The sequence below is a fragment of the Rattus norvegicus genome, chromosome 11, assembly GCF_036323735.1.
Source record: "Rattus norvegicus strain BN/NHsdMcwi chromosome 11, GRCr8, whole genome shotgun sequence".
In the NCBI taxonomy this organism is placed as follows: domain Eukaryota; kingdom Metazoa; phylum Chordata; class Mammalia; order Rodentia; family Muridae; genus Rattus; species Rattus norvegicus.
This window is the reverse complement of record NC_086029.1, coordinates 43,696,245-43,718,929: the sequence shown is the minus strand read 5'-3', so window position 1 is coordinate 43,718,929 and position 22,685 is coordinate 43,696,245. Positions and strand designations below refer to the sequence as shown.

The 22,685-nt window shown below is 41.0% G+C and overlaps 1 protein-coding gene across 37 annotated transcripts in view; it reads left to right on the top strand.

The window, feature by feature from the left end:
* The window catches only part of Synj1 (synaptojanin 1), a 76,818-nt gene that overhangs the window by 36,597 nt on the left and 17,536 nt on the right, over positions 1–22,685 (top strand). For 13 of the 37 annotated variants that reach the window (NM_053476.4, XM_063270811.1, XM_063270806.1 and 10 more), the window contains exons 12-23: positions 275–431; positions 2,693–2,716; positions 4,929–5,120; positions 6,799–6,883; positions 10,168–10,308; positions 10,401–10,593; positions 10,831–10,989; positions 13,296–13,452; positions 13,951–14,068; positions 14,169–14,384; positions 16,088–16,166; positions 19,177–19,339. In NM_053476.4, the coding sequence (NP_445928.3) occupies positions 275–431; positions 2,693–2,716; positions 4,929–5,120; positions 6,799–6,883; positions 10,168–10,308; positions 10,401–10,593; positions 10,831–10,989; positions 13,296–13,452; positions 13,951–14,068; positions 14,169–14,384; positions 16,088–16,166; positions 19,177–19,339 (1,684 nt within the window). Of the gene's footprint in view, positions 1–265; positions 432–2,692; positions 2,717–4,928; positions 5,121–6,798; positions 6,884–10,167; positions 10,309–10,400; positions 10,594–10,830; positions 10,990–13,295; positions 13,453–13,950; positions 14,069–14,168; positions 14,385–16,087; positions 16,167–19,176; positions 19,340–22,685 lie in introns of all 37 variants that reach the window. The other 24 variants (XM_039088696.2, XM_039088695.2, XM_039088693.2 and 21 more) reach the window with 3 other exon arrangements.

Genomic DNA, 22,685 nt, shown 5'->3' with positions numbered 1-22,685 from the left:
TTCTTAATTCAAATAAACACAATATTTACTGCTCCATATATTGCTAGATGAAGTTATGGCATTTTGTTTATCATTTTCTTTGTGTGGACCATAAAGGAAAGTTACATTTTAAAGCCTTTCAATGTGGTTACCCATTTAAAAGATAATTATTAGAACTTTTTTAATACTAGAATTTTATAAAAATCCATATAAAATTGCAAAATACCCATTGAGCAAAATAATCAGTATTTCAAACAAGGGTCCATGCTCCTTTTTCACACAACAGGCTGGAAAGTTAAAAGATGGTGCGCGATCTGTCACCAGAACCATTCAGAATAACTTCTTCGACAGCTCCAAGCAAGAAGCCATTGATGTTCTGCTTCTGGGAAACACTCTGAACAGCGACTTAGCCGACAAAGCCCGGGCACTTCTAACTACTGGGAGTTTGCGTGGTATGCACACTTTATATTTTACCTACCTCATTTATTTACAGTCTTTAAAAGCCCCCCTAAAAAGCAAACTAAACCTATTTACATGAATAGTTTCTAGGCTGTAGTTGATTTAAATAATTTGGGACAAGTGGTTTTTATAAAGTAGGATTCTCCAATGAAGTTTTTCTCTTGTCAAATGTTAATACTGTGATACTTAGCCACAAACTGGCTGTTTCATTCTGAACACTACGTGTACTTTCTTCTACAGATTATGACTTGAGGACTGTGTAGTCTAAGTGCTGCTAACCTGATACAAGGCAGGATCCCATAGAGCATAGGGTAGCACTTTAAAGCATTCAGTAATCCAACTCTACAGGCAATGCTTCATTGAAAAAACCCTCTCTCTGTGTTGGTTAATTTCTTATAATCACATCCTAACTGGTTGTTATTGTCTGAATCAGCTTAAATCACAGTAATGATTGAAAGCAGTGTTTATTATTGGTCACTAACCCCTATGACCTATTCTAATAGTTGTCTTAAATATGTAGCTTTCAAAGTAACTTTTCCCCCAACATAGCTTTTTATCTTTTCGTATGTCTTGTACTAAATGTCAAAAACATTAACTTTTCATGTTATTGAATACATAGAAGCAATATTATGAGGAAACTAAACAACATTCATTGTACATGCCATACATTAGACTTCCTGCCTCTCTCCAGCTTTGATAGGGTATAATTGACAAGCTCACTTAGATTCCTTTAGTTCCCATTAGGACTTTAGAGCCGTGGACATCTTTCCTCAGCCCCAAACCTTCCAGCACTTGCTCTTCACACAGGACATTCCTGGATCTGGTAATGCCCTCTGGAGACTGACCATGCAGGTGATCACAGAATGTCAGATTTCTCCTGATGCCGTGAAGGTTGCCTATCACAAGTAGCCTCCTAGGAATGTATAAGTAGTCTTGGGGGATGTGACCTACTCAAATTCTATTTTTAAAATAAGTCTGATACTTACTACGTCTTTGAACTTCAGACTTCTTCCTGGTTTCCAGTAGAGACTGACTGAGCTCTGTTTTGTCACCTCTTTGCACCCGTGCCTACTTGATGTGGAGGCATTAATAAACAACAGTGGAAAGTAAGTGTGAGGGGAGAGGAGAAGCAAGATGCCCAGGAACTCCCCAAGCTAAGCGGCAGGTGTCTAGTTCCCTGCACAGCTCACCGTGTGTCACACGCCTCTCAGAAGTGGTCAGCTCCATGCCATGCTTATTCTGACACTGAGAGACAGCTTGGTCCAGTGTGGTTGACATGTTAGGTAATAATGTGGACATGGTGCCAGTTTTGCATGAGCTTTTGCGTGGTTTTGCTGGCAAGCAGCATTAGGCAAATGCAGAAAACTACCCAGCAGAACCAGCATGGGTGCAGATATGCAAAACGTGCATAGCCATATGCACATACCTTAAACATCTTCCCTTCTGCAGTTCAATGCCCTTTGAGCCATACCCACCCACATCTGATGCTCGACATCCATCCATTTTCTTAGGGCCCTTTTGCTGCCATTCACAGTTGCTGTGCCCTTCTGGTGCTGATTTCTACAAGCCACCTTCATATTTTTAAGAGCTGTAATGCCTTACTGTTGTATAGTCCTGCATTTCATACATTTAACATACATAGTGCCATGCTGTCTTCAAAACTAGGCTCTGTCTTCTTTGCTGTGTCACTTTTGAAGTTTTTATATGTGATACCCAATCCCATTTTCCCCAAAACTTCGATAGCCACATGAATTTTCATAGTTTTACATAGTATAGTTGATGGTTTTAATGCACTTGTCTTCTTATAGCTGAAATGATAGCAGTTATCATTGGAGAGTCCCAGAACATTGAACGTTAGGTGTTAAGACATAGCTTTCTGTGTCTTCGGTGTCCTTCAACCTCTTAGATTTTTATGCTCATACTCTCTCTTTCACGTGTGCGCAGACAGACAGACACACACACACACACACACACACACACACACACACACACACACACACAAGCTTCTGGAAGAGGAAAACCTTCATATTGCAAAGCAGTGGACATCATGAGGACAGGACACCCTCAGACACACGGGTTTGTACCAGTTATTGTTATTTATTGTCTTTGGTGTTCTACCTTCAAACACAAACTCAGGTTGTCAACCTGACAGAAATAGCGCCACCTCAGGATGTTTTAAGGTGACACAATAAGTTTTCAATGTAACTTGTTGTTTTACTAATGATTCTTTGTTTTCTTCTTGATGCATCCATAGTGTCTGAACAGACATTACAGTCAGGTACAGTATAGAAAAATCCATGTATAAATAAAAGCAACCTTTTCTTTATTTTTTAAAGCTGATGTTGAAAACACAGGTATAATTTTATCATATTACAGAGTAAATTAATATTATTACTCTAAATAAAAATTTTAAGTTTGCAGAAATTAAGTACTTTATTTGGGAAGAAATATACAGGATTCTTTCTCTTCCTGCATCACAGGCGTACTCTAATGGGAGATAATTCAGCTAGATGAAAGTTCACGTCCTGTTTCCTTGAACATTATCCCCGTTAGATCTTACTCTTCCAGGCTGCAGGCAAAGGTCTGCATGGGACTTTCTGCGGTGGTGCAGATCCTGCCCATGCTGGTTGTACTCACTCAGCACTGCCTGGCACACAGGCTGCTGGCTCACTCCCTTACCGTGCAGATGACCGTTCTCTAGAAGTACAGGCCTGCACCGAAACAAGATCTGAAACCGGCTCACTTTAAACAGCATCGTGTTGCTCCCCAAGTCAGAGCTGGTGCATGGGCAATGCTTAATATGGCTCTCTTCTCCTTGCCTGTGCATTCGTAGGGACCCCGTCTCTTCATCCTCTGTGGTTCGTGATCTTGTCTTTAAAGCCAACTCTGTAGCAAACAGGACAAAGCCAAAGTTTGGCCTGAAACTTAGCTGCAAAGCAACACCTTCTCTTCCCTTCTTAGGATGTTTTGCCTGACCACCACTGTGTCTTCTGACAACCATTGCTGTTTTTGTTTTAAATGAAAGTGAGGAGGGAGCGCTTGGCTGTGCAGTGGTTTATGTGATGAACACCATTTCTGTAAGGATGTAGTGTCTAGACATCTGTGGTCTTAACGGACCCATTTCTTTAAGCACAGCAAGGTGCCATCATGGTGAGAAGAAACTAGGATTATACTTTACCTTCTTATTCCATTCGTAAAGTGACTTGACCTTGTTCATTCAAACAACAAGACAGCCTGGGTTTGTTCACAAGGCATTACTGTTTGTTCAGTTCCTTAAGCTGTACAATCACAGAATTGACATCTTGATACTGAGTGGATTTTAATGCTGTTTTCACAGTAGCAGTAGCAATGACTTTAGAGCCAGTAATGTCCATCACAATAGAGAATGGCTTTTTACTGGATGTTATCAGCTTTAGTTAGGTGTACTGAGGACAGAGCAAATAATTTGCTTTTGTTTGCACCCTGTCACTGCTATAGACAATCAAATCAAACAGGAAGAGGTTGAGAAATGTACACATCTGCCTTTAAGAAAGTGGAGATAGGATTGTCCAAATAATCTTCAGGTCCCAGTGGCTCCGAAGTTAAAACTACGGTCAGGAGACAAATGTGGTACTGACCTTTACAGTGCCAGTTCTCAGGCCTCTGCTAATTCTCAGTATCATAAATAATAACATGGGAAGGTGAGGTCATTTGTCATAGAGTGAGAGAGTGTATGGAACTAAGCAAGGGAGGACAGGGGACCTGGATGACACAGTGCAGTTCTCACTGGCTAATGAGAGGAGAGAGTAGAGAGGCGGAGGAGGGAGGGAAGAGTGCTGCAGGCGGTGGAAACTGTAGGCTAAAAATGTGTAATGGGAGCAAGCCTGATACGGCTGGTCGCTGAGTGGTGAGTGAACAGAGGGCTGAAGAGGAGGACAGATAGACAGACCCTGGAGGTCTCTACTGAGCTCATGAGCTCCTTCCATGAGAGGGAAGCATTCAGTAGGATTTCACCCAGCCTCTCATCTTCTTCTCTGTGCTCATTTTTGTGAGGGAGCCATTGTTCTCAAGCTGCTTGTCAGTAATTTGAATTTTAACTCGAGATATTTTTAAGTGCTTTTGTTTAGGGAGAAATAAAATTTATATTTTTACCAGCTTCCTAATTAAGATTTTAAGTCATTTGCTGTATTGCTTTTTTTAAAAAAGGCATTTAAGTTTTAGGTATATGAACAAGCATACCATTGAATCCGAACTGTTCCTCCTGCATGCGTTATGTCTCTTCAGTCATTCTGTAGTAGTTTTTATGTCAGCCTTTAATTTCTTTGATGCAGTGTGGTTAATGCATCCGGCTGGGCTTGGCGTTGAGGGCTGATATCTTCCTTGTGCCTGCGCATGCATTTTATTTGTGCTTGTGATGATAGTTGTACTTTCTAGATACCTCTGTCACTGAAAAACACTTTTACAGATGATTTGCTGCAGCTAACATTCTCTTGCATCTTGTTTTTGTCTAGCATCTTCCAAAGTCTTAAAGAACATGTGTGAGAACTTCTACAAGTACTCAAAGCCCAAGAAGATCCGAGTGTGTGTTGGAACCTGGAATGTGAACGGCGGGAAACAGTTCCGCAGCATAGCATTCAAGAACCAGACCCTCACCGACTGGCTTCTTGATGCACCCAAGTTAGCTGGCATCCAGGAGTTTCAAGGTTGGATTTTTATATCAGGGGTTTAAAATCCTGACTGCAGTGTGACACTTCACTAATTTAGAAAAGAAACTTGGCTTGCCTTTTTAAAATTAGTTTGAAAGCCAGTATTTCTCAGGCTAAGTCTGACAAAATCTTACCTCACTTTTTATTTATAGAAAATTTGCTATTTAGTTAAAAAAAAAAAAAGCAATGATGGAGCTGGGTGTGGTGGTTTACATCCATAATCCCAGCACTCTGGAGACTGAGACAGGAGGATTGCTCTAATTTCTAGTCAAATACAGTAAAACTTTGATTCATAAAACAAAATAAACATAAACAAAAGCAACACAAATTTTTAAAAATTTTTTGTCCAGTTGTTTCTCAGGAGATCAGGATGGAGACATCTTTGAAGGCAGCCACACATATAAGAGAAACTACTTCTGTTTTGATTTAAATAGACATGACCCAAGTTTATTTTATAGTTGATCATTTGTACTTTATGATGCAAGCCCAGAATGTTCCATTTTCCAGAGCAGATCATGAGCAGTCTTAAAGAAATTGTGATACCTTGGTTGTAAAAGGCCTGGAGAGATGGCTCAGAGAGAAAAGGCCTTACTGTTCTTCCACAACTCTGAGGTTTCACAGATGTGGCGCACATAAGCCCTTAGGTTTATACACACACACACACACACACACACACACACACACACACACACACACTAACAACAACACAAAACTTAGTTAGATACCTGTCATGAAGCTATTCATAGAACAGCTTTCCAACATTATGAAGTAATTCGAGTTAGGAACTTACGACTCCACTTAAACTTCCATTAAGAATAGTCTGTTATACCAGTAGTACACATGAAGGGGCTATGTGTAGGAAATTGTGCGGGATAGAAATTTTCCTTTTTTAGTCCTTTTTAATCAATCATATCTTAGCTTTTGGAATTTATTTCAAACATTTTAGTAAACTCTGGCCATTTCAGTCACAGTAATCAAAATTGGAAAAAAGTGACAGTAATAGAATGATTAATAATAAAAAGAACATCATAGGGTTTTTTTCCACATCTTTAATTCTCTAGCAGATTCGTTACATTGATGCTGCTATTCTAGTTTCATAGATAAAGAACCTAAAACACAGAAAGGGTCCTGCAGCCAGTGTAACAAAGGCAGGGTCTGAGCTCCATTATGGTTCCCAGTGTGTGTGTGTCATGCTATATTTCCCTACTTAGTTCCTTCATGTACAGTTTCCTGTCAGCAAACAAAAGCAAGAACTGCTTCATCACGTGCTTGTGTAATGATGGGCAGGCGCAGTGTGGCCCTTGCGCAGAATCCCCACCAGCAAATGCCTTCTGCATCTCGATCATATATCTTCTCGGAGTAATTCCTTTAATTCTGCAAATTTGATTCGCCTTCACCTTTAAGAAGCGAGGCGTGTTTCTCTATTGTTAGAGGCACAAACTTTAACCGTTGTTTTTAAACGATTTTATTTAGTTCTTAAGGATATTCAAAATACTCTTAAATAGACTTAAATTTGCAGCAGTGTAGCTCACTGATGAATTTTTACTTTTGATGGGAGTTTGGTCAAATTGAAAACATAGAAGGAGTTTTATGTGATCTGGGACTGAATTTATTGGGTAAGGCTGCCATTTGACCTATGCTATATTTAAAGGTATTTTTGAATGCTTAATTGTAGATAAGAGAAGTAAGCCAACTGATATATTTGCAATTGGCTTTGAAGAAATGGTGGAGCTGAATGCTGGGAACATTGTGAATGCAAGGTGAGCTAGCTTGGTAACAGCACTGGAAGGCGGGTCAGTGAGCTGTCACAGTGCTGGGATTGAGAAAGTGTGTGGAAAGGAACTTTTCAAACTGTAAATAGCAGTTCTCAATAGTTTTGGTATGAGTCTCTTTCTAAACTTAAAAGATTGATATTATAGTAGAAAATAAGACTGGAAAAGTGTAAACAGTTATTTTATATTGGCAAGATGTCTTTTCTCCAAACCTGATGATCTGAGTTTGATCCTGGAACCACTATAAAAAGGAGAAGGAGAAAGTGGCTCTACAGAGTTGACTTCTGACCTCCAGATGTGCACTGTGGTCTAAACCAGAAGTTTACTGGGAAGCATGGCATTGTTTGTGGGTTTTACATTGCTTAATGTCTACATTAAGACACCTGAGTTCTGGGGGTTGGGGATTTAGCTCAGTGGTAGAGCGCTTGCCTAGCATGCGCAAGGCCCTGAGTTCGGTCCCCAGCTCCGAAAAAAAGAAAAAAAAAAAAAAGACACCTGAGTTCCTCCACATACTTCACGTGCTTCCATATTGTGCTGCAAGTTGTTAGGAGTGAATTACGTGAAAGAAAAACCCAGATAAATATATAGTTGGAAAAATACTTTAATAACCTTTCTAGAAAATGTCTCCTCTGAAAGGTGCTATATAAAAACTGAACAAATGGTAGTACCTCTTAAAACTCAGTTGAAGGGGTTGGGGATTTAGCTCAGTGGTAGAGCGCTTACCTAGCAAGCTCGAGGCCCTGGGTTCGGTCCTCAGCTCTGGTGGGTGTGGGGGGGGGGGGGAATTAGTTGAAAATGGAAGCTAAAACCTTGTTAGTGAAATTTGAAAAGACAGGTTTGTTTGTTTGTATGTGTATTAGTGTTTTGCCTTTGTGTATATAAGTGAGTCATATATAGACTCTGCCTGAGAGGTCAGAAGAGGGTCTGAGATGCTCACGAACGAGACTGGGTTAACAGACAGCTGTGAGCTGCCCTGTGAGTGCTTGCGTGCCCTGGAGAGCAGTCAATGCTGGTAGCTGCTGACCACCTCCAACAATTAGTGAGCTTTCTGTGCTTTTGTTGTGCTAAAATCCTTCACTCTTACTGTGGATCAGTCTTCTAACACTGTGGGCTTTGGTTATTTAGAAAAGTTCACTGAGTGTGTACATAGTCCTAAGTTCTGACACATCTACAATACTGTTTTGGTTGGGATCAGCAATGGATATTTCATCAAACTCTTCAAATACTGGGAAGTAGTGAAATCACAGTGGCTAACCCAAGTTTTATAAAAATTCTCACTTTTGCTTGAAAATACAACTTTTGAGCGGACCAGCAAGCTAGCACAGCAGGTGAGGGTCTTTGCCACCAAGCCTGATGACCTAGTTTGTTCACTAGAATCCACATGGCAAAAGCGAAAGGACAGCTCCTACAAGTTGTCTTCTTATGCTCTCTCCTACAGACACTGGCACACTACAGCCATGTAAACAATAATTTTTAAAAATATAGAAGAAAATTTCAAGCTTTATTCTTTTTTTTTTTTTTTTGACTCTGGGGTTTTCTTTTTCAGACAAAGATCCAGTCTGGCCACAAACTACCCATAGCCATTTAGTTGTGGCTGGCCTTAAACTTCTGATTTTTTTGCCCCTGCCTCCCAGGTGCTGAGTTTCAGGTGACAATGCTACCCCACTTTTATCCATGGATGGGATTGAGCCCAGGGCTTCATGCATGCTAGATAGACCCTATTCTAAGGGAGCTACATCCCATGCTCTTCAGGTCTTATTATTAGAAGTTAATACTGTTGCCTGTTTTCCTCATAACAAACAGGACAGTCTAAAGAAATACCTCCCAATAACATCAGTCGAAATGACCACACTCTCGAGTGGTTCTTTCAAGGGCTATGTGCTATGAGAGGCAGCAGGTAGTTCATAGTGTAGAATGGCAGGGGCTTCCATTCAGTGATTAGAGAAATGTGCTCAGAACATTGAGGGGGGCAGCTCCCAGGTGGACTTCAGTGAGACCAATAATGATCACCACTTCCTTAGAGCCAGTCTGTTAAACCTGTGGATATTTTTACAGTTTAATTTGAATAGTTGATGTCAGTTCTTTCTGAATCCTAATTATAATAACCTGAATTTTTGTAGACTGTACACTGACCATCAGTGGATGATGTTGATTGATAACATGCCCTGAAGGACAGCCATGCGCAACTACAAAGACTACAGTAGCCTCATTTTGCTAGTAGAAATAAAGTTGACCTTGTTTCTCAGTTTTAGGTGATATTAAGGGTTATTGTTTGGTGATGGTATTGTGTTTTTTGTAAAGATGAAAATGTCCACTGTATTAAAGACATAAAAGTAATTAGGAGTAAAATGGTAAATGTCTTAGACTTGGCCTAAAATGTCCCAGGTTTATAAGGAGGAGGGAAGAAGAGAGATTTTTGAAGCTAAATATTGGTTTGTGGTGACTTATTTTACAGTTGTAAGCTCTTAAAATTTTTTTCCATAATCATTTAAAAGAAAAATTTTGTAAACTAAAATAAAAATTAATTTAGGGGACTGGAGAGGTACCTTAGCAGTTAAGATCTCTTGCTGTTCTTCCTGTAAACCAGAATTTAGTTCCCATCATCCATATAAAATGGCTCACAACAACCTATATCTCTTTCTCCAGGACTTTTAACACACACACACACACACACACACACACACACACACACACACACACACACACACAGAGTAGTTTTTAAATAAAATTTAAATTCATGAATAAGATAAGTGGGGGTGAGACAAGGTGATGTGTAGAAGTACATGTTTCTCATTAGCTTAATAATACTCGACATTAAAGTGTAGAGTTTGTCTGAGTCACTCACCTCATGTCTCTTTTTAACTCATTTCTTATTTCTCTTGTTGTTTTGTTTCTTGGTGGTTTTTTATTTTAGCATTATTTGTTTGGGGGCATGTGTGTATGAAGGCACACATGTGCAGTGCTGTGCATGCAGAGGTCAGAGGATAACCTCAGGGTCAGTTCTCTCCTTCCCCAAGGGTCATGGGGATCAGACTCATGTTGTCAGGCTTGGCTATGGTACCTTTACGTGATGTGCCTTCTCACCAAACCCATATCTCCTCTTGGATGAGTTGTAAGTTTTAAACACTTTATTGTTTTGGTCGAGCTGCACATTTTTCTTTTTAACAGAAACAGAAAGCAGCTTGCATGAAAATGTTTTTCTTCTTAAGAAATGAGATGTATAAAAGTGTATAAGACTTTCCCTAAAGATTCCCTCTGTAACACTTTGGCAGCACAACAAACCAGAAGCTGTGGGCAGTGGAACTGCAGAAGACCATCTCCAGAGACAACAAGTATGTTCTCCTGGCCTCGGAGCAGTTGGTGGGTGTCTGCCTGTTTGTCTTTATCAGACCGCAGCATGCTCCCTTTATCAGGTCAGTGACAGACCCGTTCTGTGTCTCTTCTCACTACCTGACAAGAAAGGTCTAGCGATGTCAGCTCTTCCATTCATGACTTCTGTGTGTAGGGATGTTGCAGTCGATACTGTGAAAACTGGGATGGGAGGCGCGACTGGAAATAAGGGCGCTGTTGCAATCCGGATGCTCTTCCACACCACCAGCCTTTGCTTTGTCTGCAGTCACTTTGCTGCAGGCCAGTCCCAAGTCAAAGAGAGAAATGAAGATTTCGTAGAAATAGCACGAAAATTGAGTTTCCCCATGGTAAGCTTCTGCTTTTGTTCCTTAAGAGAACCCTGCACTGTATTTAAGTTTATCCTCCATTTTCTGTCAGCCGTGTTGAAGATTTAAAGCAGTCCTTAGAGACACCAACAGTGCTCACCTACCTCTCGACTGCTGTCTTGTTACTCGTGGGCTCGTGGCAGAGTGCAAGCCCCGTGAAGCAGAGAGACAGTGACACACGGGTTATTTTGAACTTCAAGTGCTGTCTCGTGTTTCCAGGGAAGAATGCTCTTCTCCCATGATTACGTATTCTGGTGTGGTGATTTCAACTATCGAATCGATCTTCCTAATGAAGAAGTTAAAGAGCTCATAAGACAGCAAAATTGGGATTCTCTTATAGCTGGAGATCAACTCATCAATCAGAAAAATGCAGGACAGGTAAATACATCCTGAGAAGATAATTGTCTTACAGGAGGGACTTTTGGAGAGCTAGAGACATGGGTCAGCTGTTAAGTGCACTTACTGCTCTTACCAAAAATTCAGGTCCAGTTCCCAGCACCCACACACTGGGCAGCTCACAACCACTGTAACACTAGGTCCATAACTCTAGGACCGTAACTCTAGGTCCAGGGGATCCAGTGTCCTCTTCTGACACACAATAGACAAGTAGGCATATAAAAAGATACACAGAAATAAAAAGGAGTATAAGTTTATATTTCCTCAGAGAGGGGAAGGGGAGGGGGAGAGGGAGAGAGAGAGAGAGGACTTGGGACTTGGGACTGGGGAGATGAGAATGGGGCTAAAGCACTTGCCCTGCAGTGCTGGAGGTCAAGTGTGATCTTCAGAACCTACACAGAAAGCCCCAGGTAAACGCCGATACAGCGGCATCACCTGCAGTCCTTAGACAGCTGGGAAGCAGACACAATAACAGTCAATTGCCAGAAGGTTCTGGACCAGCCAGCCTGGAGTAAAACTGCAGAATCCAGATGAATCCTGCTTCCTGAGAGTTGTCCCTGACCTCCACATGTGTCCTGTGACACATATGTGCCCTCTTCACTCAACACACTCACACATAAAATTATATATACACACACAATAAAGAAAAGCTGTAAAAGGAGGCTTTGAATTTTGGCATTAAACATATTTTCTTATTTTATTTCTGTATTTATTGTGAGTCATTTCTACATATCTGTAGCATTCAGGATTATTTTTTCTTGAAAGAATGAAAGAAAAGAAATAAGAAAGAAAGGAAGGGGAAGGGAATATTAAACAAAAAGTTTATGATTCTTCCTAGGAAGAAAATACATTAATTTCTTTGTGAGATGCGCTGTCAAACAGAAGGCTTATATTGTAGGGATGGTGATAATGTTGACTCTCAGCTTAAGGAGAAGGGATAGGAGCCACTGGTACAGTGCGTGGGACCATGGAGCTGAGTGTCACCATCATAGATGTCAGCTCTGTCATTCCAAAGCACAATATCAGGCTAGATGGTTCCCAGAGCTTCATACCAATTGGCACTTTTTTCTTTAAGATTGGGTAAGACTGGGTATTGAACCTAGGTTTTTGTGCTTCCCAGGCAAGTGTTCTGCTTCTGAACTGCAATCCCAGTCCTTCCTAGAGTTCTGAGTGTCTCATAAAGCAGAATGATTTCTTTATTCATGCTTTTAAAGTTTCACTAATGGCAAGGTTAAGTGATAGGGAAAAGGTCATATTTTTCCATTGTGGGGTTTTTATTTTTATTGGGGGGGTGGTTATTGTTACTTTCGTTCTTTCTGTTAGAAATACTTACTAGATAGACAGATATTTTGTATGAGACTGTCCAGCACATAAGCATAAAAGTATAGTTCTGGAGAGATGGCTCAGTGGTTAAGGGCACTTGCCGCCCTGTCTGAAGACTCTGGATCCAAAGCCCTATTGTGACCTCCGTGGACACCAGCAAAGACAAGCACATAAATAAAATACATCAGCAGTTCCTGGCCACCGCAGACTTGGGCTGCTCTCACTCAGCCTTGGACAAATAAGCTCCTTATAGTGTCAGCAATCCGTGGAGAGATGCGCAGCTGCCCTGGGATAAGCACTCCGTCTTATCATCCATCCCTATTAACCCCACCCCCAAGGCTCAGGGACGTCTCAGACGGTGAGGCAGAAAGTGCGGTAATAGGATGAGGGGGGCCGAGACACAGCACCCACATAGGACCAGCCAGCCAGAGTTGCCTACAGAGAGGCTGGATGACTCTTGTGGAGCAGCCATTGGCAGCTGAGAGTTACTGTAGGAGAGAGAACCATTTTTTAAAGATCTGGCCACTGGCAGGTTTTCCATGCCCTGGTACACTGGTTATGAACCTATGTCATGACCCTTTGGGAACCACATACCAGAGAGTTACAGTAGGATTCATAGTGGTAGCAAAATTACAGTTCTGAAGCAGTAACAAAAATGATTTTATGGTTGGGGTCAGCACGTGAGGAGCTGTACTAAGGGGTCACAGCATTAGGGAGGGTGAGAGCTGCTGCAGTAGTGGATGTTCCCACACCCAAGCACATCTGTACAGCACTAGTGGGATTTAATGAGTTATCAAAAAGGAAGACAGGATGTTGAGGATGGAGGAGCACTGAAGAGGGACAACAGAGGCTATCTATGATCATGTTTCATTGCATACATGGAGTCTCAAAAATCCAGAAAAAGTTTAAATAAAAACATAAACGTTTATGTGTTTTGAAAAAAACTTTGTGTATGTTTATTTTAGATCTTTAGAGGATTTTTAGAGGGAAAAGTAACGTTTGCTCCAACCTATAAATATGACTTGTTTTCCGAAGACTATGACACCAGTGAAAAGTGCCGCACCCCTGCTTGGACAGACCGAGTCCTCTGGAGAAGGAGGAAGTGGCCTTTTGACAGATCAGGTGAGGAGTGAACTTTTCTATTTAGGTAAATTAATCTGAATTTTGTGAGAAGGAAGAAAGGAGCAATAAATATTAAGCAACAAAAGCTATTTTATACAAAGGTTATCTAGCACAAAACAAACATTTTATGCCCATTTTTAAGTGATATAATTTCATGTAAAGAAACATTTATTTTGTAAAATTTCTGATTGCAATCCTGAAATTGTGGTTTTTCAATGACCATTTGGTCATTTAATAGAACGTTTATGAAACATTGTTTGGTCTCAGGCCTTTAAGTAATTTTAGAAGCAAGCAACATCTCCCTGAGTAAAGAATAAAATAACTTGACAAACAAATTTCTAGGTTAAAGATGTCTAATAGTGGCTGCTTCCAGTGTTCTGTCATCCTGTCCTCAGACTGCTGAAGGTTCTAGAAGAAAGTATGCACTTACGTGTGCCGTATGCCCTGCCTCTCCTTCTCATGTGGCCTCTCTTGAACTTTCCTTTATTCTAATTGCAGCTGAAGACTTAGATCTTCTGAATGCTAGTTTCCAAGATGAAAGTAAAATCCTGTATACATGGACTCCTGGCACCTTGCTGCACTATGGAAGAGCCGAGCTGAAGACTTCTGACCACAGGTTTAAACAGCCTCAGTTCTTCTAATGATGCTTGAAGTTTGTTTGAAATAAAACCCTTTAGAAACATTTCTAATGCATCTACCTTCCTCTGTGCCTTAAGGCCCGTTGTCGCCCTGATCGATATAGATATATTTGAAGTTGAAGCTGAAGAGAGACAAAAAATTTATAAAGAAGTTATTGCAGTCCAGGGCCCACCGGACGGCACAGTACTGGTCTCAATCAAAAGTTCTGCACAAGAGAATACTTTCTTTGACGATGCTTTGATCGATGAGCTTCTGCAGCAGTTTGCACACTTCGGCGAAGTTATACTTATAAGGTAAGTGAGGGTTTATGACCCAGCACATATAAGTGGTCGTTTGTGCACTGGGGAGTCTGTTCTACTGACTGACTGCTTCATGGGCTGGTGCTCCACACTAGACAGCCGCACTTGGGATGTTCTTCAAGAGCTCCTGGGTTTTCAAATTAAGTTCTCTGTAGGAAACTTAAAATGAATAATGAAACATACATGAACAATTGAAGACAAAGACATTTTTTAATTCAGGAATGGCCTCTTCCTGATTCCGTACAGTGGAACAATGTAGCAAGGTTTGTGTGAGAGGGAAGCTATGCTTGGACATTTTAGTGTTTTAAGGAGAGAAAAATAAAGGTTTGATAGTGCACACCAGTACTTTAGGACTCAAGAGGCAGGAGGATAATTACCTCAAGGACAGTGTGAACTACATAGAAAATATGTAAATAACTATTTAATAAGTAAACAACCTGGAGGGATTTTTTTAATTCCCAAAGCTTAAGAAATCTGATGTTTATATTATAAATGTCATTATAAGAGATAAATGTTCAATTTCTAGCCAGCAGCAATGTGATGAGTAGGAGCCATTTATTCTGGTCTCAGTCCCTGTGCTGACTTACCCACCTGCTTCCTGCAGGCCAGCATGCCTCTTGTCCTAGCAGGGCTTTCTCTCACCCTACTTCTCTACTCACTGCCTTTGTATGATGTTCATTTGCTTCTTTGAGGATAGTTTATTTGTGTTCAGTAGGCAAACCTCTGTAAGGTATGGAATTGTAGAAACCATAGAAGAGCAGAGAACTTAAAGATGTGGCTCTGCTTTATCTATTTGGAAAAGTCATTGTAGTGGCTTTTTCTCCAGACCCATGGAATGATGATGGGGTAGTTTCTGTCAGGTGGAATTCATGCCTGAGACATAACAGGTCTTTTCAAGGAGCAGAGGAACAAATTTTAAAAAATAGACATTTTTTAATAGGCCCTTTGATTTTTCTTACCCCTCCCCAAACCTTTGAGAGCATTCTATTTTAAATCATCAAACTTTTATAAAACCTGAGCCTGACAGATGGCTCAGTGCACAAAGGCATTGCCTCGGTTCCACACTTGGGACCCATGTAAGGAGGAAGGAGATAGCAGACCCTACAGAGTTGTCCTCTGACCTCCACATGCATGCCCTAGCAATAATGAATTCATTTTTTTGTAAAAGGCTTAAGAACTTAAGGCTTTAGAAAGTACACTGTAAAGGCTTCGACATTTACAGATAACAGTAAGCCTTGCCAAGCATAGAAACTCTGTGAGCTGTGCGAGTAGGCACAGGTAGCTGCATGAACAAAGGTAAGGTCCACACTGTGTAAGGGAGAGAGACGGATAAAGGAGAAGGGATTTGTGGATTTTTAGCTCACTGGGGTCTTCCTAATTCAGAACTGAAATTTAAAACTTTCCTCAGAATATTGCCAACGTTAGGGAGCGTACTGATAAGAAAATAATCTGTTGCGGGGAAGGAACGCCATAGGTGCATTGGCTCGCCTTGAATGAGGCCCTTTCTCCTGCCTGTGCTTGTCACAGGGTGAAGGAAGTGCTGTGTAGAAAGAGAGCGTCCTCTGAGAACCAGCCAGTGGCCACCATGTTCTCTTTGGCCCCGGCTGTTCATTCGTACACCAGTGGCTACAGATTGAGCTAGTTATGTCTGAGAAGTTAATTATATTCTTACTCATTGTTTATTCTTTCTCTTAAAGATTCGTAGAAGATAAAATGTGGGTTACATTTTTGGAGGGGAGCTCTGCCTTGAATGTTCTGAGCCTAAATGGTAAAGAGGTAAGGTAGACTTGCTGATCCCAAACCATTCCATATGTCTCAGGATTGTGTTTGTGCAGACAGCCACTTGATGTCTAGATGTATTTTCAGTTAAGACAAATGGAAAACCGTGAACTCTATGAGGGTCACTTAGTATTTTTATTTACTAGTCTGTTTTCTGCCTAACTTAAGGTTATTTTACTTTCCCCTCAGAGCTATTAACCATTGACAGAAATGAAAAGGAAAACACAGCCCCTGCCTAATTTGATTTCTATGATATTTAATACAAATTACTATAAAATTTTAATTAAAATTAGATATTTCAGCTTCTCCGCATTGCTACCAAGTGGAGAACATGCTTTCTTGACAAGAACATGGGGCAGAGGGTGCAGAAGGCCCTTACCCTTCCCAGGAGTTACCCATGAATGACCAAGGAGGGACTTTCCTGTCCAATGCCCTTTCCCAGCATGGGTATAGAATATCCTCATATAGCAAACACACCACATTGTAGCATTCTCAGATTAACTGCTGGAGCTGTTTCTAGTCTTTGGTTTGAAATGTCATTGATGGGGAACTTACACTGATGGCCTGTGTAATTTTGTTTCTGTAAAATGTTGCATCTGTCAATTTTTATGAATCATTTTTCCTTTTTTTTCACATTTTCACTCCTTTTTTTTCATTTTTTATTGGATATTTTCTTTATCTACATTTCAAATATTATCCCCCTTCCTGGTTTCCTCTCCAGAAGCCCCCTATCCCATCCTCCCACTCCCTGCCTCTATGAGGGTTCTTCCCCCACCCACCCACTCCTTCCCACCTCCCCAACCTAGCATTCCCCTATACTGGGGCATTGAGCCTTCACAGGACCAAGGGCCTCTCCTCCCACTGATGCCAGACAAGGCCATCCTCTGCTACATATGCAGCTGGACTCATGGGTCCCTCCATGTGTACTCTTTGGTTGGTGGTTTAGTCCCTGGGAGCTCTGGGAGCTCTGGGAGCTCTGGTTGGTTGATATTGTTGTTCTTCCTATGGGGTTGCAAACCCCTTCAGCTTCTTTAGTCCTTTTCTAACTCCTGCAATGGAGACCCCATGCTCACTCAGTCCAATGGTTGGCTGCAAGCATTTGCCTCTGTATTTGTCAGGCTCTGGCAGAGCCTCTCAGGAGACAGCTATATCAGGCTCCTGTCAGTATGCACTTCTTGGCATCCACAATAGTGACTGAACTGCATACGGGATGGATCCCCAGGTGGGGCAGTCTCTGGATGACCTTTCCTTTAGTCTCTGCTCCACACTTTGTCTCCGTATTTCCTCCTGTGAGTATTTTTGTTCCCCCTTCTAAGAAGGACTGAAGCATCCACACGTTGGTCTTCCTTCTTCTTGAGCTTCATGTGGTCTGTAAATTGTATCTTCATTTTTCTTTTCTAGCGAAATCTGTATTGATAATTGTATGGTCCATTATACACTAGATTGAATTCTAGGCTCCATTTCTCTAACAGTGAGCAACTCCCCAGGAGTTGACTACCCTTCTCTTGTCATGTTACATTTGCTTTCTTAAAGGAGAATATTTGCATGTGTATATTGCCTGAGTTTTATTTGTTTGTTTGTTTTTTAATGTATTACTAATATACTTATGTCAAAATGATAAAAAAAAAACAGAAAATATAAGATAATACTTAGTTGACCCTTTTGGAAATTTGGAATACATTTCTAAACCTCTAATGTGTTGACTTTGTTAGAATCATGAATTTAACCCTAGTATTTCAGGTATTATCCCATTTCAAAGAAAACAGTCTGAACCAGCCTATGATACTCTCTCTCTCTCTCTCTCTCTCTCTCTCTCTCTCTCTCACACACACACACACACACACACACACACACACACACACACCATACAGAGACTCAAACACACACACACACACACACACCACAACACACACACACATACACACGAGGGGGAGGGGGTGGACGGAGGGAAAGAGAGGGGGGGTCATGTTCTTTAAATGATATTTGGTAAATATAAGATTTTTGTTGACTTGATCTATGATCTATGAAATGTCTATGTAAACTAATTAAATTCATTTCAATGCTGGGTTTGGTGAAACAAGTAATGGATTTAGGAACTCTGAATTTAAAGCTCAGTGGCTGTCAGACAGCCATGCTGCTTAAGTGAGTAGCTCTGGGGAGCGGTAATACTTTGAGCTGGATCTACCCACAGAGTTGCCAACTGTCAGCATGGCGCATTGGCCGTACCTATGCAGATCAACTCTTCAAACAAAGGAAATTTGAACCTGCAATAAAGAGCTTATCAATAGGGAGCGGGTCTCCTGTGTGCTGTGAACTGTAAATGAGGGTCATATCATCTCCATGCCCAGGATAAAGGAGTCTGCTTTGACCCAACAACACAGTTTTGAAGAATTTAAAATAAATCCAAGACACATGTAACTTGATTATTACATGTTGATGTTTATCGAATCATCCTTAGATCTAAAAGTCACTTAAATGTATAAGAAAAGCTGAGGGCATGCTTTACATGCTGCAGCCATTCCAGTTCCGCAACCGTTCATTTTTGTAGAAGATTCAAAATAATCCTCACACAACATTCTCCCGACATTTGAGATGCTAAAAGCATAGGTTAGCTGTTTCAGCATGCGGTGGGGCAGCTCTCAGGGCTGGTGTGCCAAGTGAGAAAGGACGAACCACAGCACGCGCATGCTCAAAGCCCCTCTCCTGTGTAGTTTCACGCAGGAGCAGTTCTTTAATTTATGGACCCAAACCAAAATTACATCACAGATTATCAGTGGTTTATATTTGGCCAGGAAGAGATAAGGAGTCCTAACTACTTTTATTTGGCACCATAAGGCAGAATGTGAGCAACCTTAACATGGAAAGTTTCGGTGTGTGTGGCAGATTGGATTTTGATGATAATCCAACTAAAGTGTTGATGCCACGGCATGGTATGACATAGTGACCCTTCTCCCACAGTCATTTCCATGTTAATACATTTTCTGTATCTTTTTTTTATATCAACTAGTTATTAAATCGGACTATAACAATTACTTTAAAAAGTCCAGACTGGATCAAAACTTTGGAAGAAGAGATGAGTTTAGAGAAAATCAGTGTCACATTGCCCTCATCAACCAGTTCCACCCTGCTCGGTGAAGATGCAGAGGTCTCAGCGGACTTTGACATGGAAGGTGTGTATGTGTACGATGGCTTAGTATCCCACTTCCTCTCTCTCCTTGAACACAGTGTTAATGGTGACTTATTTTCTTTCTTTCTTTTTTTTTTTTATTAACTTGAGTATTTCTTATTTACATTTCGAGTGTTATTCCCTTTCCCGGTTTCCGGGCAAACATCCCCCTAATCCCTCCCCCTCCCCTCCTTTATGGGTGTTCCCCTCCCCATCCTCCCCCCATTGCCGCCCTCCCCCCAACAATCTAGTTCACTGGGGGTTCAGTCTTAGCAGGACCCAGGGCTTCCCCTTCCACTGGTGCTCTTACTAGGATATTCATTGCTATCTATGAGGTCAGAGTCCAGGGTCAGTCCATGTATAGTCTTTAGGTAGTGGCTTAGTCCCTGGAAGCTCTGGTTGCTTGGCATTGTTGTACATATGGGGTCTCGAGCCCCTTCAAGCTCTTCCAGTTCTTTCTCTGATTCCTTCAACGGGGGTCCTATTCTCAGTTCAGTGGTTTGCTGCTGGCATTCGCCTCTGTATTTGCTGTATTCTGGCTGTGTCTCTCAGGAGCGATCTACATCCGGCTCCTGTCGGCCTGCACTTCTTTGCTTCATCCATCTTGTCTAATTGGATGGCTGTATATGTATGGGCCACATGTGGGGCAGGCTCTGAATGGGTGTTCCTTCTGTATCTGTTTTAATCTTTGCCTCTCTATTCCCTGCCAAGGGTATTCTTGTTCCCCTTTTAAAGAAGGAGTGAAGCATTCACATTTTGATCATCCGTCTTGAGTTTCATTTGTTCTAGGCATCTAGGGTAATTCAAGCATTTGGGCTAATAGCCACTTATCAATGAGTGCATACCATGTGTGTTTTTCTGTGATTGGGTTACCTCACTCAGGATGATATTTTCCAGTTCCAACCATTTGCCTACGAATTTCACAAAGTCATTGTATTTGATAGCTGAGTAATATTCCATTGTGTAGATGTACCACATTTTCTGTATCCATTCCTCTGTTGAAGGGCATCTGGGTTCTTTCCAGCTTCTGGCTATTATAAATAAGGCTGCGATGAACATAGTGGAGCACGTGTCTTTTTTATATGTTGGGGCATCTTTTGGGTATATGCCCAAGAGAGGTATAGCTGGATCCTCAGGCAGTTCAATGTCCAATTTTCTGAGGAACCTCCAGACTGATTTCCAGAATGGTTGTACCAGTCTGCAATCCCACCAACAATGGAGGAGTGTTCCTCTTTCTCCACATCCTCGCCAGCATCTGCTGTCACCTGAGTTTTTGATCTTAGCCATTCTCACTGGTGTGAGGTGAAATCTCAGGGTTGTTTTGATTTGCATTTCCCTTATGACTAAAGATGTTGAACATTTCTTTAGGTGTTTCTCAGCCATTCGACATTCCTCAGCTGTGAATTCTTTGTTTAGCTCTGAACCCCATTTTTTAATAGGGTTATTTGTCTCCCTGCAGTCTAACCTCTTGAGTTCTTTGTATATTTTGGATATAAGGCCTCTATCTGTTGTAGGATTGGTAAAGATTTTTTCCCAATCTGTTGGTTGCCGTTTTGTCCTAACCACAGTGTCCTTTGCCTTACAGAAGCTTTGCAGTTTTATGAGATCCCATTTGTCGATTCTTGATCTTAGAGCATAAGCCATTGGTGTTTTGTTCAGGAAATTTTTTCCAGTGCCCATGTGTTCCAGATGCTTCCCTAGTTTTTCTTCTATTAGTTTGAGTGTATCTGGTTTGATGTGGAGGTCCTTGATCCACTTGGACTTAAGCTTTGTACAGGGTGATAAGCATGGATCGCTCTGCATTCTTCTACATGTTGACCTCCAGTTGAACCAGCACCATTTGCTGAAAATGCTATCTTTTTAGCACAGCTTTCATTGTGTCCCATAAGTTTGGGTATGTTGTACCTTCATTTTCATTAAATTCTAAAAAGTCTTTAATTTCTTTCTTTATTTCTTCCTTGACCAGGTTATCATTGAGTAGAGCATTGTTCAATTTCCACGTATATGTGGGCATTCTTCCCTTATTGTTATTGAAGACCAGCTTTAGGCCGTGGTGGTCTGATAGCACGCATGGGATTATTTCTATCTTTCTGTACCTGTTGAGGCCCGTTTTTTGACCAATTATATTGTCAATTTTGGAGAAAGTACCATGAGGAGCTGAGAAGAAGGTATATCCTTTTGCTTTAGGATAGAATGTTCTATAAATATCTGTTAAGTCCATTTGGCTCATGACTTCTCTTAGTCTGTCTACGTCTCTGTTTAATTTCTGTTTCCATGATCTGTCCATTGATGAGAGTGGTGTTGAAATCTCCTACTATTATTGTGTGAGGTCCAATGTGTGTTTTGAGCTTTAGTAAGGTTTCTTTTACGTATGTAGGTGCCCTTGTATTTGGGGCATAGATATTTAGGATTGAGAGTTCATCTTGGTGGATTTTTCCTTTGATGAATATGAAGTGTCCTTCCTTATCTTTTTTGATGAATTTTAGTTGAAAATTGATTTTATTTGATATTAGAATGGCTACTCCAGCTTGCTTCTTCCAACCATTTGCTTGGAAATTTGTTTTCCAGCCTTTCACTCTGAGGTAGTGTCTGTCTTTGTCTCTGAGGTATGTTTCCTGTAGGCAGCAGAATGCAGGGTCCTCGTTGCGTATCCAGTTTGTTAATCTATGTCTTTTTATTGGGGAGTTGAGGCCATTGATGTTGAGAGATATTAAGGAATAGTGATTATTGCTTCCTGTTATATTCATATTTGGATATGAGGTTATATTTGTGTGCTTTTCTTCTCTTTGTTTTGTTGCCAAGACGATTAGTTTCTTGCTTCTTCTAGGGTATAGCTTGCCTCCTTATGTTGGGCTTTACCATTTATTATCCTTTGTAGTGCTGGATTTGTAGAAAGATATTGTGTAAATTTGGTTTTGTCATGGAATATCTTGGTTTCTCCATCTATGTTAATTGAGAATTTTGCAGGATACAGTAACCTGGGCTGGCATTTGTATTCTCTTCGGGTCTGTATGACATCTGTCCAGGATCTTCTGGCTTTCATAGTCTCTGGCGAAAAGTCTGGTGTGATTCTGATAGGTCTGCCTTATGTTACTTGACCTTTTTCCCTTACTGCTTTTAATATTCTTTCTTTATTTTGTGCGTTTGGTGTTTTGATTATTATGTGACGGGAGGAGTTTCTTTTCTGGTCCAATCTATTTGCAGTTCTGTAGGCTTCTTGTATGCTTATGGGTATCTCTTTCTTTAGGTTAGGGAAGTTTTCTTCTATGATTTTGTTGAAGATATTTACTGGTCCTTTGAGCTGGGAGTCTTCACTCTCTTCTATACCTATTATCCTTAGATTTGATCTT